Source organism: Marmota flaviventris, chromosome 11, assembly GCF_047511675.1.
Source record: "Marmota flaviventris isolate mMarFla1 chromosome 11, mMarFla1.hap1, whole genome shotgun sequence".
Taxonomy (NCBI): Eukaryota; Metazoa; Chordata; class Mammalia; order Rodentia; family Sciuridae; genus Marmota; species Marmota flaviventris.
In genome coordinates this window covers 78,977,299-78,994,757 of record NC_092508.1, presented here as the reverse complement: position 1 = coordinate 78,994,757, position 17,459 = coordinate 78,977,299, and the positions used below count along the sequence as shown (strand labels likewise).

The window sequence follows — 17,459 nt, the reverse complement described above, 5'->3', positions numbered from 1 at the left end:
AATGTCAGCAGGGCCACTCTGTTTGTGAAGGCTCCAGAGAAACCTTCCCTTGCCTCCTGCCACTCCTGGTGGCTCCCGGCAACCCTTGCAGATCCTTGGCTATTGTTGTATCACTCCACTCTCTGCCTCTAACTTGGTCTGTTCAGGCTGCTATAACAAAATACTAGACTAGGTTGCTTATAAACAACAGAAATTTATTGCTCACACTTCCGGAGGCTAGAAATCCAAGATCAAATAACTAGTAGGTTTGCTCTCTGGTAAGGGCTTGCACATGGTGATCCCAGTGAGCCTGCATTGAATCCAAGATTATTTTCATGCAGTTCACCTTGCCAGGTTTTCAACTTGCTTGAGACCCATAACCTCTTTCTTCTTTCCTGTTTCTCCCTTTAGAACAGGATTATCTGTCTTATCCCCTTCCCAACATTATAGTTTGGAAGCCCAAAAACTTGTTAGCTTCATACATGGGCAAGATTTTTGCACAGATTGAATTGCACCCAAGTCTCACCAGTATCTGATTCAGGTGATATCTTAGATGAAACTTTGGATATTAGACTATTAGAGCTGATGCTAGAATCAGTTCATGTCTGGGGCTGTTGGGATAGAATAAAGGTATTTGGCACTTAACAATGACATGAATTTTGGAGGGCCAGGGATAGAATGCTATGAACTAAATGTTTGTGTACCCCCAAAATTCATCTGTGGAAACTCTAATCCCTGATGTGATAATTGGAGGTGGGGCCTTCAGGAGGTAATTAAGGCATGAAAGTATAGCATGATGGAGAAGAGCCCCTCTAAGAGAGATGTTTCCTCTCTTCAGGAATGGAGTTCTCCTCAGGATCCAACCATGCCTTCCCTGCTCTCAGATTCCAGTCCCTCAGTCTCTAAAACTGTAAGAAATAAGCATCTATTGTTTAAGTCACCCGGAAATTTTCGTTATAGCTGTCTGAACTGGCTGAATAGCTCTTTTTACTCTGTTGATTGTGTCCTTTGATGCACAAAAATGTTTTTAAATTTGATGTAGTGCCATCTGTCAGTTTTTTGCTTTTGTTACCTACACTTTTGGTGTCAGAAATACACTATTTAAGGAAACGGAAATTATTTACACATTTAGAATTTAGATGACGAAGGAAAATGAAGGGACATTTTTCTTATTCTTTTTCTACTGACACAATAGTTTGAACGATTATAATCACGTTGTTTAGTTTGAGATGAGCAACTAGGAAGATCTATGCAGTGGCCCAGATACTTAAAATCAATTTAATCTGAAGTTAAATTTAAGGAAGTTAAAGACTTTGAAATAAATCATTGTGGCTTTTTCTTTTTTTATTTTATAATTATATCATCAAAGTAGTAGCATTTGAATAAGATCACAGATGTTAAGAATACAGACGTAGACTTAACAATTGTTCAGCTTTCAATTTTTAATTTTTCTACAAATTTTTACTTTACATTGGCATAAAACTGATATGCATTCAGTAAAACTATATTTTGAATTTTGAATTTTGATTTACTAACAATATTCAGTGCCATATTTTCGAGTGATACTGGGCAGCTGTGGTGAGTCACAGCTCCCAGTTGGCCATGTGATCACGAAGGCAAATCTTCGGTGTGCTGTGTTTCTACACAGGATGTTCAGTGAGTTCCATGTATTAAACACATTTTAGACTTACAATATTTTCAACTTATATAGCTTATCTGGGTATAATCCCATCTAAGAAAACGAGCATGTAAATAGCAATTGTAGATTTCATTCAAAATTCCCAACTTAACAGGAGAACTAACATTTTATAAAAGCACATAAGCCAAATAAGTAATAGCAGAACTGCCTCACCTATCCAGCAAACTCATAAAAATGGAATTCAGAAATATATATAGTAATATATAATATATATGTGATATATATATATATATATATATATATATATATATATATATAATGCCTCCATTAAAAATACTTTCCAAGTAGTTTCCCAAGTTTTTTGATATCATTCTAATTCTATGAGTAAATACAGACTTGGTAACTATTAACAAATTGCCAACAGGCATAATGATCATCCAAACTCTCATGTGTTAAGGCTACTTCTTTTCTAATAATTTGGATTTCCAGAGAATATGAGATTTCTTGGAAGTTTAGTTTTTCCAAAGTTTTATTTAGATATTATCTTTGTAATCAGATAGACTAGGTCCCCATTCCTAGGTTTCCAGTCTCATTCCTTGTTAGCTGAATAAATTCACAAGAGTTTTAATTTCCCCAAATCCTAGTTTCTTCCCCTACAACATAAGGATAGTAATGCTCACAAAGAAAGATGGTGACCAAAGGTGAAATGTGAGCTAGATAGAGTGGTACATGGATGGTATAGTCACTACTCGGTAAGGGAAGGGCACTATTAACATCTATGACTGAGATTTTATTAACTAACCTTTTGCCCTATTAATTTCATGACCTCTTTTTTAAATAGGTAAGTGTCAGGAGAAGAACCTATAATGTCAATGTGTGTCTTATGAAAATTAATCAGAACCCTAAGGTATCTTGATTGTAGTTGTTCACATGCCCGTTCAATATTTCTCTTCTCTCTATTTCCCTTTCCTTCCAAAGTGAATGTCTCTTTCCTAAGCTCAGAGTGAAGACCCTGAGCCCATTCCTCAATGAGCTCCTTTACATGCTGTGCACTGTTTGGCCCAGAATCACCTTGAGCACTTGCTAGACAAATAGTGGTGACGTCACCATCCACCCTCTCCTGACTTAGAATATTAAATTTGTTCAGTGTGATTTCATAAAACCCACACTTCCATTTCAGGTAAAGGAAAACATCTGTGTCCATCACAAGCATTTCTGAGCTTCTAACAGTTTCAGGTACTAAGGGCCTGAGCGTCTCCACCAAGTTATCACTGCTCTGTAGACTCTTTTGGGGGCTTTGTCTGTTCTGTTTTCTCCCTTCAGTCATAACATTCCTGTTTTTTTCTAAAAGAGAACTTGCTTTTGATAGCAAAGACTCTTTGAGCTTCTTGATAGCCAGAAAGGGTCCTTCCACAGATATTCTTCCTCCAGGTCCCAAGGGACTGAAGTTTAAAGTTGGGATTTTCTTTTTCAGGTCTATTACCAGGCTTTCCAGGATAATTTGACCACGAAAAACAGAAAGATCAAGGGTAGCTTTCACAGAGCTGAAGACCTAAAATTAAAAAGAAAAATTAAAATAGCACTGCCTACTGAGGCAAAGAAACATAAACAAATTCATTTTTTTTACCAACTTCTTATCATGCAGTCACTTTAAATCAGACTCTAATGGCCAAACCCAGACTTCCTGGCTTCTCACACCCAGGCAGCCCATCCGTGGTACCCAGGCTGTTCAGTTTGAGATTCAGAGTCCCTTGTTACATACCCTAAAACAGAGGCAGTCACATCATTTTTAGAGGCAAATTGCTCTTTTGAAACAAAGTCTCAATCAATGGATGTGTAACTGATGTGATTCTGCAATCTGTATACGGGGTAAAAATGGGAGTTCATAACCCACTTGAATCAAAGTGTGAAATATGGATATATCAAGAACTATGTAATGTTTTGAACAACCAACAATAAAAATTAAAAAAAAAAGAAACAAAGTCTCACGCAGAACACATAGGTATAAACTGTTCTAGTTCCGCTCCATAAGTCCCTCTAGAGTCATCCCCACCCTTCCCTTCCAGTTTGAAGTTCATCACATGGTTACAGAGAATGCCAGGTTTCTTGCAGAATATGGTTTATAAACCAACACTTCAAATTTTTCACTTCTCTTATTTCTACCCTTCCTGCCCTTTCAAAACTCCCTTTTAGTGTGCATCTTAATTTTTTCTCCAAAATAAATCTCTAGGTAGGTACCTGATGTTATCTATAATAACCCAAAAGCTCACTGTCACTTTAAAAGCATTAAGTAGGACACAGAGAAATATAAAAGCAAAAACTTCAAGAAGCAGGTTTGGTCTTTTGTACTGACATGACTCAGGTTAGAGAGCTGAATCCATGAGGTGAGAGCACTGTGTGTTTCTTTACACAGGAAAGACTTCACAGGACAAACGGGACCCAGAACTCCCAGCACACCCTCAGCTCACGCCTTACCTTTTCACTAAAGTGAGAGACTGTGAGTTCAGCATGTACCGTCTTCTGAATTGCTAGATGGTGTTTCTTTTGTCTGACAACATTCTCTGCAACTAAGTGGAAACATTAACATCAAAAGTGTTTGTGGCATAACACTAATAATTACTTTAACTCCTAAAAATAGAGAAATTTGATTCGTTTCTTTAGAAAGTCTGAGTTTTTCCTATATTTTTCCTCTAAATCCAACATTTAAATAACTTTTTCCTTTCATTTTAACATATTAAAGTTAATTTCATGTATTAATATGTTCTTAATCATATTTCTTTTATTTTTTTAAAGAGAGAGAGAGAATTTTTTAATTTTTTTTTTTTAAGTTTTCAGCAGACACAACATCTTTGTTTGTATGTGGTGCTGAGGATCAAATCTGGGCCGCATGCATGCCAGGCGAGTACGCTACCGCTTGAGCCACATCCCCAGCCCATCATATTTCTTTTAAAACACACATAGGCCAGGCACAGCAATTCAGGAGGCTGAGGAAGTTCGAGGCCAACCTCAGCAACTTAGCAAAGCCCTAAGCAACTTAGCAAGACCCTGTCTCAAAATAAAAAATAAAAAGGGATGGAGAAGTAGCTCAGTGGTAAAGCAGGGTTAAATTCCCAATTAACCCCTGGGTTAAATTCCCAATGCCAAAACACACACACACACACACACAAGCACAGTACATACATGAATAGAGAACAAAAACCCAAGAGTAAATCCCCCACTCTACTAATACTGGTCACATAAACTCTCATGTCTATGAATCCAGGGTTCCACACTGTCCTGGTTTTCCTCCTAATTCACTGGCTCCTTTGCTAATTCTCCATATTTTCCCACTCTCTAGATGTTAGAAAGCCCCAGACCTCAGTCCTCAAACTTCTTTACTAACCTATGTCTACCTCCCAGTCAATTCAACACTTCCCACAGCTTTAGACACCAACCTTATATACATTGCTTCCAAAATTTTATCTCTGCTCCATTATCTTAATAAGTGCTTCAATGACCCAAAATCAAATTGATAATTATCCCCCTCCTGAACATACTCCATTCAATCTTCCCAACTCAAAAATTCACAAATATCCACAAGTGCCCATCAGCTGCCCTACTGCACCTCTCCAAAGCAGCAATGACTAATATCTCCTGTTCCTCACACAGCGACCAGTATGACCATTGAGAAAAGGCAGTCCTGTTTTGTCAATCCTCTGCTCAGAATTGGATCCTCTACAAGAATAAAATCTAGACATCCTGCCTTGACCCATAGCTACTTAGCAAAAACTGGCCCCAGCTCCCAGTCTAACCACATCTATTGTACACACACACACACACACACACACAGAGCCCAATCTCATAAAACTCCAGCCACACAGGCCTCCTTGGTATTCCTCTAAACAACCAGCATGTTTCCCCTGTGGAATTTCTACCTGTCCTTCACCTAGTCTGGAATGTTTTTTCCATTTATCTGCATGATTCATTTTCTTACTTCATTCAGGTCCCTGCTCAAATGTCACCTAAACATATGACATCAGGGCTGTGGATATAGATCAGCAGTAGAGCACTTACCTCTAGCATGTACAAGGCCTTGGGTTTGATTCCCAGCACCACCAAATTATATATTCTTTTTAAAAGTGTTTTCCTAGCCACTCTATTTAAATAGCACCATCCATCATGTTTTCTTTCTCTTCTCCCATATACTTTTTCATAGCAAGTTAGTGTCCTCTGCAGACCCAACTGTATCTATCCCCTATGTCAGGGATGGGGCTAGGGAACAGGATGGCTCCATCTTATCTCAGATCCAAACTGTATTTCTCAATTCAATTTGGTAAGTAATAAAGCAAATACTATGTTAGAATATCCATATGATAGTTTGAACACAGAACAACAAAGGGTATAATTGTATTGTATTGAAGCCACCTTAAAGTCCCAAAGTAGTTATCTTGTTTATGGAATTATATATCATTTAAGCAGGGGGATTGTCTACATTTTTCTGCATTTTGCAAGTTTTCTATAAAACTTTTATCCTAAGATACTTTAAAGTATAGGAAAAGAAGAAGTTTACAAAAATTTGCCAGTTACTAACAGTTTTCAAAATTTACCAGTTACTTTTTATCATGAGTCATTTTCATACATACAATGTTGGCCAGTTTTATGTTCAGAATAGAATAATTTAAAGCTACTTCAAATCTTATTTATCCATGAATCATTTCAACAAAATCTAATTTTAATTTCACTGAGTAAGTATTTCTCAAATTATAAAAATTTGATTTGAAAATACCTTTCTTTTCTTTGAATATTACATATGCAACTCCTTTGGTTCTTGTTGGATATATCACATCTTCAATATCTCCACCCTCATTTTTAACGTCTCGGAAGTAAGTCTCCACTAATGTAGTCAGCAACTGATCACTCAAAAGGCCAACAGGAAGACCAGCAACGACAATGGTTCTTTCAAGAGCTCTGGATTTCTTGACATTCGAAACTGATGCCTGTAAGAGAAAAAGTAGAATACTATTTAAAAATACAAGCTCTACTTAATGAAAAGTGGGGTCACATAAAGTTAAAAAAAAAAAGTGGGAGAAAGGAGGGAAGGCAAAGGAAAGAACTGGTGCATAGAGTTGACCAAATTATGCCATGTGCATGCATGATTGTATCACAATGCGTTCCAACTTATATATAATGGTAATGCATCAAATAAAAAATAAATACATATAAGGAAGACCAATAGAGTAGAGGAAGAAGATGATAGTACTGGGGATTGAGATGGAGAAAACTATGCTCTAAGCACTTATGAATATGTCAAAAGGAGCCCCACTATTATGCATGACTACAATGCACTAAAAATTTTTAGCCAGGTGTGGTGGCCCACACCTGTAATCCCAGCGACTTGGGAGGTTAAGGCAGGAGCATTGTGAGTTTAAAGCCAGCCTCATCAACATAGTGAGGGCCTGAGCAACATAGCGAGACCCTGTCCCAAAATAAAACAGGAAAGGGGCTGAGGATATGGCTTAGTGGTAAAGCACCCCTGGGTTCAATCCCTGGTACAAGGGGAAAAAAAAAAAAAGGTTTTAAAAAATAAAAAGAATTTTTAAAAAGCCAAAAGGGAGACCAGCGACTACAATAGTTCTTTCAGAAGATTTGTATTTCTTGAAAGTCAAAACTAATGCTTATAAGAGAAACAGTTATATTATGAATATATTTTAAAATATACTTAATGAAAGTACCATCACATAAAATAGAAGACAATATCTTACTCAATAAAGGCAACAGTGTAACTAGTAGATAATTTTTAAAAATGGAATAGATCTTTGCTTTATACCATCTACTAACATAAATTATAGCCAAATTTGAAAGTTAAATGTAAAAATGATCCCTTTATTTTTTTTAATAAGTGGAAATGTTGATTAATTGTTCATTTTAGGAAAGCCTAAAAATAATTTAAAAAGGAAATATAAATTTCAAAAATTAAAATGTAAAATAAGATAATCAAATAGTCACAAAATACAGTAATGTGGAAGTGACTATTTTTTATGGATTGTAGATTCCCAAGTCAATAAGCTAGTAAAAAATACATCCCTTTTATTATCAGAATCAGGGGGAAATTACCATTAAAAAAACAAAACCCCAGGAGTAACATGGATACTGTGGTGGAGTAAATCCCACCTTGCAGACGTATCTGAAATTAAATCCAGCCTTAGAAAGAGTGCATGCTATTGTAGCCACTGGGCTGGGCACAGAGTACCAACTGTGCTGGGTTCACTCTCTTTGAACTTCTTGAATTATCCACATAATGCCTTCATTTGCTCCCCAATCCCATTTAGGGAAGTGGATTTGTGAACTTCTCCCAATGCTTACACAGTTAGTCCAGCCTGTGCAACAAAAGAATTACCTGAGGGTGGACAGGATGGCCCAAGGGCCTGAACCATGGTGAATAGACCACTCAGGAGCTCAGGACTCTCAGTCCACAGGACTCTGTACTTAGAATCCGATTCCACAGGGATTGGCAAACTACTTCTGGCCTCCCCAGAGGTAAGAAAAGAGCTTAAGCACACAAACAGTGTCCTGTCCATCCCAAGAACTCCTTAAGATGAAAATAAAAGAATAAACTCAGTTACAATGAAGCAATCAGTGTCGGAGATTTCAATAAATTTCTGAAAGACTGAAAAAACACAAAAGTATATGGAAGACTATGACAGAGAGCAGCAGCTAACCTGGAATAAGCAAATGGATGTTGCAGGGCCAATGATGACAACAGGCACAGCAGAATCACAGAAATGATAAACAAACAAGATGTTGTTGAAAGGCTATTGGTTAAAAAAAAACTGCTCCAGTGTCTCCCATGTTACCAGCTCCTAACCTTTCTACACAGAACATACTCTGACAAAGGCAGCTGGTGCAGAACATGGTGGGAAATAGAATTATTTTACTGAAGAAGAAGGAAAAGAGTAAGAGCAAGGGGAAGAGGGGGTCAAAAGGGGGATAGGAGGGAGAGGGGGATGGGAAGGGGGGAACTAAATGAACACTCTAGAGAAAACTTGACCAGCCAGTGTGGACAAGTCCTCCTCCTGTTTCTGGCATTTAAAGAAGCCCCAGCCTAACGATCATAAACAAACTACAGTGTGGCATGATTTTGAGTAAATTATAGCAAACAAAAAGAAAAAGGGAAATCCATTTCACCCAGCCACTAGAAACATTTTCCTGTACATAGAAAAGGAAAAATACACATGATATTAGACCAAAAAGAGAAAAAGTAATCACAGCATGCAATGAAGCCCCACTATAAACAGCATTTACTATTTACAATGCAGTATTATTGGTTTTTAACTTTTCAACTGAACTTGCTGTCTTCAAAATATCAAAGACTTAAATAATGGTTACAGAATAAAATGAAAATACACAACTTTGTCAATAAAGAGGTAACAGCAGTTGAGAAAAAATATAGAAAAATCTCCCACACTGAAGAGAATCATGTAATAGTACCCCCATTTTAAGTCCTTTACAGAAGTTACAAAAATAATCCATAGAAGAAGTAAAAGAAGAATAAAAAATAATATTACATTACTTTCAAACTTAAAAGGCAAAGAAAGAAGTCAGAAGTTACCTGAGTGAGATCCTTATTTATCATAGTAGGATTTGACAGAAAATGATTAAATCAATGTTGACTGCCCCAGCATATGCATTCAGGGCATCTCTGGTATTCAGCTGGCAGCTCGTGAAATAAAGTAGCAAAATGTGCCTGTCTGATGAAGTGAATTTTAGTTCACTTTAAATCAGGTGCATCTGAATGCACCTGAATTTTTTAGAATATTTTTGTCAATTAGCTAATCAGTTAGCAAATACTGTATTATTAAATATGTGTTCCATGCCTGGCAATATGCTAGGTTTCAGAAATAATGATGCATACAAAGAAATAAAATTTGCCCCTTGCCCTGAAATTCAGTTCCCCCACAAAAATGTAAATCGTTATGTGTGGGGCACTTAGATAGGCTTTAGGATTAAGAGTATAAAAAAGGGTGGAGGTCGGGAGGGTCTATACATGAAAGAGGAGGCAGACACATAAATAAATCTTTTCAAAAGAGCTTGGTATTCATGAAAGAAGTAGATCTATTGCTTTAAGGAGGAAGGAGTCCAACACACTATTTTAGAAGGACACAGACCATTCACAATAAAATTCTAAAATTACAATAAATGCCATCCAAAATTAGAAAGCAAGATTAATTAATTCTGGCTAATGGAGTCTGAAAAAGGCTCCACAAAAGAGAGGTCTTTAAGGCTGAGGTCAAATTTGAATTGATGAGACAAAGATACCAAGAAAAAGCTGGGCAAGGCGGGAGGCATGAAACTGGCTCATGTTGATACATATATAGAACAAAGGGAATGTCTCCAGAAAATAAAATGAGAAAAACTCTATTGGCTATTTGTTTTAGGAGATACTTTTATGGATGAAAATCATTTATCTAGATTGTACAATGAAACAGCAAAAATATACCAGATGGTAAGTGTGCCTATTGGCAACCTATTCCCAAGTGGTACAATGCAATTTCCCCAAGACAATTCTCCCTTACAAGAGAGGGGTAAAAAAAATGACTGAAAAGATTTTTTTAAATTTTTCAGAAAACCCTATTTCTTGAGATTTGTAATGATATGACATCCTGCTCTAACAACCCCCACCAGCCTCAGTGTGTCAGTGGATAGAGAATTAATTTCTTTTTTGCTCTGCATCAATGTCAAAGAAAATTTATCAATCACTTTAAATTCAAAAAATCACTCTACCTCTATGCCCTCATCAATACTAATACCATATTTCTTCCTCCAAATGTCTGTACATAATTTAATCAAAGGAACTTTCTGAGCTGGTATTTTTAGGAGAGAAAACAAAAGACTTTTGTTTTCTAACAATTTAAGAATTTTTATAAATTATCTTGTAATTTATTTCAATGACCTGCCGGGATTCTTCCTTAACTTTCTTTCATATGTCTGAGAAAGTATTGCTAACATATATATAATTCTGGTGAGGACAGTTATGAACAATGAGAATAACTAATCTCTTCTATCCACGATTAGGGAGAAAAAAGAAATAACCTGGAGAAAGAAATTCCTTTCAAGGATTTTGAAACAAGAACAGCATTGAAGTCAAGCGATATTAAGGTGATAGCACTTTTTCCCGTATCATAGTTATCTTTTAAGAAACTTTTGGGCGTCAGGATCCAAAAAGGTATAAAGAAAACTATTTTTTTTTTTAAGTAAGGGACTAGGAAATAATTGGAAGATTCATTCACTGCGTTTACTTAGATTTCTTTTCTCAAAATCAGTTATTTATTTTCAATGACTATACCTTTACTCTCACCAGGTAAACAAAAGCACATTTGCATCTCACAATTGCTTTTACATTACCAGGACTCGGGGATTTCAGATCAGAAAGTAAAGGCTCTGCCACAGTTTCAAACGCTTGATAGAGGAACACACACACACACACACACACACACACACACACACACGTACGCGCGCGCAGCTCAGTCTTGAATTTGCTGTCTGTTGTTCCTAGCCAGCACAGATGGTGAAAACACTGAGCCCTTTGTGTCTCTGGATAAAGAACTAAGACCACAAAACCACAAAAGCGAATTCGCACCAGGAGAGACTTCAGGATGCCTCCCTAACTTGTGTCCTTGGTTGAATCCGTTCTTAACTAGCTCTTTCCAAAAGAAGCTGTAACCTTCATTTCTGGGTAATCTGTCCACTTTTGCTCGCCCCCAACCCCCACCCCCGAATCGTGGGAGGACAACAGTTTGATCCCTACAGCCTGCAAAGCAACTCCTCCTCGAAACTGCGGTGCGGGGCAGTGGGCGCAGGAGGTCGCAGCCTGTGCCTGGGCCCTTCCTCTCGCAGCCCGAGGTTAATTTCAGTAACGCGCAGCGTCGCAGCAGGGGCAGGTGCAGAGATCTGGGGTTGACCGGCGGCGGGGATTGGTGGCTCTTGGCCGCCCCGGGGCCTCCAGCCCAGCCCCGGGGCCTCCAGCCCAGCCCCGCACCCTGGACCTGCCCGAGGGGTTCTGCGCCCACTTGGGGGACCTAGGCGACGGCATGGGCACTCCCCTGCACCACAAAACCCCAAGAAAAATGACTTGCCATGGTGGAGGAGAGACGCGCCCTTGGGGGCCGCGAGGAAGCCCCAAACCCAGCGGAGCGCCGGCGGTGCAGAGGGCCCGGCAGGCTGGTTTTGGTTTCGTTTTTTTGTTCCCGCTCACTTGGAGACAATACAAGAAAAAGGCGGCCTTTCCATCCCACATGGCTGTTCTGTAGCGGGTGGCCTCTAGGTGGGAGCCAGGACTTGGAAGGGCCGCTGGCACCAGACCAGACATCCTCCGTAGTTTTGCAACTTTTGAAAGCACGCTTTCAAAGACAGGCCCGGAGATTCCCTGGCAGAAATTTAGGGATTCTCCCAATGATTCGTCAGTCCTGCACTCAATGGACTCTGGATGCTCCTTCGGAACCCTCAGTATTCCCCCTATAGTATTCCTGGGTGGTCTCTTCTCCCAGATTGACAAATACACAGGATGAAAAGCATAGTCCCTGTCAATAGGGAGCTGACCAGCTATATGCAAATATAAAATGTCAACATAAATGATGTCTATGAAAAATATTAAACTTTGCTGTAGAATTGGATTCAGGCAGTGCTGGATTTCTGAGTCTGGCTCTTGGGGCAAAGGGAATCCACATAGGTAACAAGTTCAAAGTAAAATTAAAGAGAACACGAAAAAGGCCAGTGGATGGCCAATGTGAAGATGCTTGGGCTTATCCCTAATAAAGACATACACATTGAAATCACAACGCGATTCCATTTTTCCCAGCGTTAGCCGGTCTGTAAAGAACATCAATGTTGTTGCAAGTCGTGGGAACATTTTGAAGGATTTTGACCCCTATAGAGGGATCTCAGACCACAGCACTCCAACATGGCTCAGTATGCTGAGTACTTTAAATGAAGGACTTCGGTCAAAAGAGTCTCTTCCTGGGCCCTCCTGGGCCCTCCTTGGCCCTCCTGTATCCTTCCCCTTTTCTGCCCTTAGCCAATCAAAGAAACCGGAATTTCTCTTCTTCCAGGTGGGTGAAGGAAACTAGAATGCCGCCCCCCCGCGCCCCCAATAAACAAGCCATTGAACCTAGAAAGTCACTCTACGCCTTCTCCCTGTTGCCTTGAAGACCCTCGTTCTAGAGAAGTCCTGCCCTATACCCAGGACGAAGGAATGCTACACAGGGAAACCAAGAAGAATCTGAACCGCCTTGCTGGGCCCCTGGTATTGGGCCAGTCTGTTATCGTTAGATAATACCTTTGATGCAGTCACGTTTCTGCACAGCTGTCCTTCATCAACATAAGCATAAAAATAGTTTTCTCTGGGTCTTCAATTCTGAATGCTCCTGTCACATAAAACTTTTAATAAATAAATAATGCTTTTTCTCTTGATAACCTTGTTGTTGTTGTTGTTGTTGTTGTTGTTAAAGAAGTGTGACCTTTATGATGGCTTAGGAAAATGTAACACCTTCTCAATTCTACACTATGAACACATAAAATGCAAGAAATAAAATGCACATATCCTTAGACTTAGCAATTCATTTTTAGTAGTGAACCTGAAGTGAAAGTAGCAAGTGATACTAAGATGTTGTATAAAATTTTTAATTGTATGTTTCTTGCTACACAGGTAATAATAATTTCTTTTAAAAACTGATCCACTCAATGAATGGAGCTCTCTATTGTATAGATGATGGTATCTCTACAAGACATGAGGCTATGAAGATTTTAAAACAGAATGAGGTAGATTTACACAAAATTTATAGTTTATCTCCATATTCATATATTCAGGTACCCATTTGAATGGCCTAATAAGAATCTAAAATTTAATGATATAAAATGAAAAGCTGACGACACATGTAATAGTTAATGTGTCAATTTGACTGGGCTAGAGAATGCCCAGTAAAATGTTATTTCTAGGTATGTCTGTGAATGTTTCTAGGAGAGATTGGCAATTGAATTGGAAAACTGAAGTAAAAAGGATCCACCCTCACGAATATAGATAGGCATCATCCAATCTGTTGAGGACAAAAAGGTAGAAGATGGGTAAATACATTCTTCCTTCTGGAGCAGGAACATCCCTCCCCTGCTCTCAGACACTAGCAGTTGTGATTCTTGGGCCTTCAGACTCAGACTGGAATTACAGGACCAGCTTTTCCAGGACTCCAGCTTGCAAATAGATCATGCAACTTCTCTTCATGAGCCAGTCCCTCATAAGAAATCTCTTTCAAAGTATCTATGTATTTCCTAATGGTTCTGTTCCTCTGAAGAACCCTGACTAATACATATGGTCAAATAATTTTCAACAAGAGTATCAAGACCATTGAATGGGTAAAAGACTGTCTGAAGAAGCTGTTGAATATTGAAAATCTTAAAATCTTTGGTGCCAGAACTTAAAAGTTAAAATCTATGATGGCACACACTTGTAATCCCAGAGATTCGGGAGACTGAGGCAAGAAGATCACAAGTTCAAAGCCAGCCTCAGCAACCAGCAAGACCCTGTCTCAAAAAAAAAAAAAAAAAAAAAAAAAAAAATATATATATATATATATATATATATATATATATATATATATATATATATATATATATATATAATACTAAAAGGACAGGGTATATAGCTCAGTAATAAAGCACTCTTGAGTTCAATCCAGGTGGGTGGGGGGAGAGGGGATAAATATAAACTTTGGCTCCAAATATTGATTCCAGGAAGTGCACTGAGGGAGGTTTCAGACTCCAGAAGAATACATTTCGAAAATCCTTTCTAGAATTGGCCAAGAAGAATAATTAAAAAAAAAAAAAAAAGAATGTCCAGGAAATATTAAGACAATCAGCAAGAAAAGAATTTCCAGGGAATGAAATCAGGGCCTAAATCAAAATTCCACACATTACAGGTATGGTGCACACATCTACTCAATGAGATTTCAGAATTGCTTTGGCTTGGTGTCTCTCACTCTTTCCCTTTCCACGTGGGAGAGTTTATTGCACTTACCATTCTCAGTTCCATCACTGAATATTGGGTGTGTTGCAGTCTCTAGATACAGTTCAGACCTGATAGAGAAACTGCCACGTGTCACTGACAGTTCACACTTTCTGAGTTTGATGCCTTGATTGGATGGAATTTTTGGTTCTATTTTTTTGGGGATGAGGTGAGTATATTTTGTGTATGAAGAAGAATGAACCAAATGATAGTGATTCAAAGGACAGGGCAAACTATGCTGGTGATTATTCTGGCCCAGCCAAATCTGGTTCTCCTAACTTTACAAGGATTTTCTAGACTCCTTATATTTGAATGGGTCTACGTAACTATTTCTTGACTGAGATATGAGAACAAATAACAAGGGTCAGTTTTGGATCACAGCATTTAATTACTGGTCCAAGTCTCTCCAGACTCTGCTTTTACCCAACTCTGTGATTCTGGAGGTATATCTCAAGATGGGGCTTCCAAGTGATAAGGATACAGAGACTCACCTGCCAAGTTGTACTAGACATTGTGCATCATGGGTAAAACTGGCTTCCCCCATCCCCTCAAACTAAGGATTGAACCCAGGCATGCTCTACCACTGAGCAACATCCCCAGGGGCCCCACCTTTGTCTTTTGGAGACAGAGTCTCACTAAGTTGCTGACACCAGCCTCAAACTTCCATTCCTCCTGCCTCATCCTCCTGAGTAGCTGGGATTACAGTTGTGCACCACCATGCCTGGCTAAACTTCTATTCTTTATAAACTATCAAGTCTGAGATTATCTATAATAGCAACAGATAACAAAATAAGACACTCTCAACATTTTCAAGAGCTTTAATCTGACTATTTCCAAAGAAAAATAGGCATAGGATTTTTAAACGGTAAATATAAAGATTTATTATGAATTTTAACATGTTTAAACACCAGCTTTCATTCCTAACAAAAATATAAAAATAATGAATACTTCTGATGGTACTAAAACCTAAAAATATCAGGGAAAAAAAAACTTTTCCCTTTTAATTTCAGGTGGAAGCTAGCATTTAAAAGGTTTAGAAACTTCTAAATTTCTTGTCTAAATATGACTTAATTCGACTTTCCAGCTCTTCATGAAACATATAATGTCAGAATAAATGTCCTTCACCAAAAAAAGAACTTTACCTTCTCTGAAGAGGATTTTAAATTTTATGTTTAAAGTTTCCACAAATTAAGAACAATGAAATGCTAATAAACTGGGTCTCTTTCCAAATTACACTTAAACCCAGAGAGGGCAGGAACCATGTGCTACCTTCAGCCATTCTTGGTATCTGGAGGGAGAAGTAATGAGCCCCTAGTGCAGGGGTCCTGCCCTAGCGGGGTCCAGGGAGTCCTGAAGGATGAGTGGCGTCGGCGAAAAGATGAGACAGGAGTCGTTCCGTTCGAGCAATCTCCAGAGAGAGAGCTAATGCAGCTTTCTCTGGGTCATCTTTTATTACAATTTTTCTCATCATTATAGATTCAGAATACGTCATTGATTATATAATTTTAAACTTTGCCAAGACATGACATTTCCTTAACCATGATTGGGGGTACAAAAAAATGTAACATTAATTTACATTTTTCCAGGATATGTCCTTCAGTTATATAATTATTAAAAGTACAGAATCATTAATAAAATACGTCACTAATTTACATTTTTCAGATTTTCCCAAGATTTACTATTTTTCCCAAGATATGCTATTTTCTTATTAACTAATGCCAAACTATGTAACCAGACTCTAAGTCTCCTAACCAATCATTAACCTAAAGTACACTTGTACTTTATTTCTAATCTAAAATTCCCATCTAAAAAAGTCCCTTTAAATCTTATATTTAAAATATCCTAACGTTTATGAATCATTCTTAAAACATATCAGAAACCTATACAACTAAAAACTTAAGAATTTCTAAACTTAAGAATCTAAATAAAATAATATGTCTAACATTATTCTAAAACTGTGTCTTATAAAGCTGTTTTAATTAATTCCTAAATTTATTCTCATAAAACTGGTTGAGCTACTTTCTCAAAGAGTTTCTTTGTTTCTCAGTCAAGGTGCACTAGTTCTCATATCTTTATAATCTTTCTCAATAGAAAGTAAGTTCTAAAAATCAATCCACTTTCCACCAATATTAACTATGCTCATCATATATCCCTATGTAAAGTAAGAAAGGGTTTATAAAAAGAGAAAAATATATCTTTATATGATTTAACTTTCTTAAGTGTGTAATATAACTTTCCTTAATCAAAAATGAAACTGCATGTGGTGAACTTTGTGAAATAAGCATACTGATTAGGTTTTCCAAGAGGCTGGAAATATGGGCTTGGGTTCTAGTTGATATAATCAATGTGGTGCCTAAAATTCTCATGACCTTTCAAAGGATGATTGTTGTCCATTATCAGGTTTGTCCACAATGTACTGAGATAGAAGAACAGCCTTCTACCTTTGTCTTTGATATGCTGAGGGGTAGTAGAACAGCCTCCAAGGCATGAACTACCTGTTATATTCTAGCCATCTGAAATTTAATTTGTTTGGCATTTAACATACTCATGCCTCCTGTCAGAAACATAAGCATGAAAATGAAAAGTCCCAATTACATAAAAAAGGGTCTCGTGGTTTCGGTTTCCCACCAACCAGCGTGGCTTTGCCAGCATTCATCCTCACTGTGACCCTGTCAAGACAGTGGGAGAGCGGCTTTGCCAACACTTTTTCTCACTGTGACCCTGTCAAGACAGTGAGTGGGGGATCGCCTTCACCACCCTAGCTTTGCATTTACTTCTCCCTGTGTTTCAAGGTTTTCCATCTCTTAGACT

The 17,459-nt window shown here is 38.0% G+C and overlaps 1 protein-coding gene across 1 annotated transcript; it reads right to left on the bottom strand.

The window, feature by feature from the left end:
* Positions 1-1,942: 1,942 nt before the first annotated feature.
* Rbm43 (RNA binding motif protein 43) lies at positions 1,943-11,811 on the bottom strand. Its single transcript, XM_027938010.2, has 4 exons — positions 11,731-11,811; positions 6,384-6,594; positions 4,094-4,185; positions 1,943-3,170 (listed from the first exon to the last, which is right to left on the bottom strand). Exons 1-4 carry the CDS (start codon positions 11,731-11,733, stop codon positions 2,412-2,414), a joined length of 1,065 nt encoding a protein of 354 aa, XP_027793811.1. The 5' UTR covers positions 11,734-11,811; the 3' UTR covers positions 1,943-2,411.
* Between the last annotated feature and the right edge of the window lie 5,648 nt (positions 11,812-17,459).

Excerpts from the sequence above, each read along its gene's own strand:
- Rbm43 (XM_027938010.2), bottom strand. Across the intron at positions 4,186-6,383 it reads AATATTCAAAGAAAAGAAAG|TTGCAGAGAATGTTGTCAGA; the intron begins GTATTTTCAAAT and ends GTTTCCACTTAG. Across the intron at positions 3,171-4,093 it reads TCTCTCACTTTAGTGAAAAG|GTCTTCAGCTCTGTGAAAGC; the intron begins GTAAGGCGTGAG and ends TTTTAATTTTAG.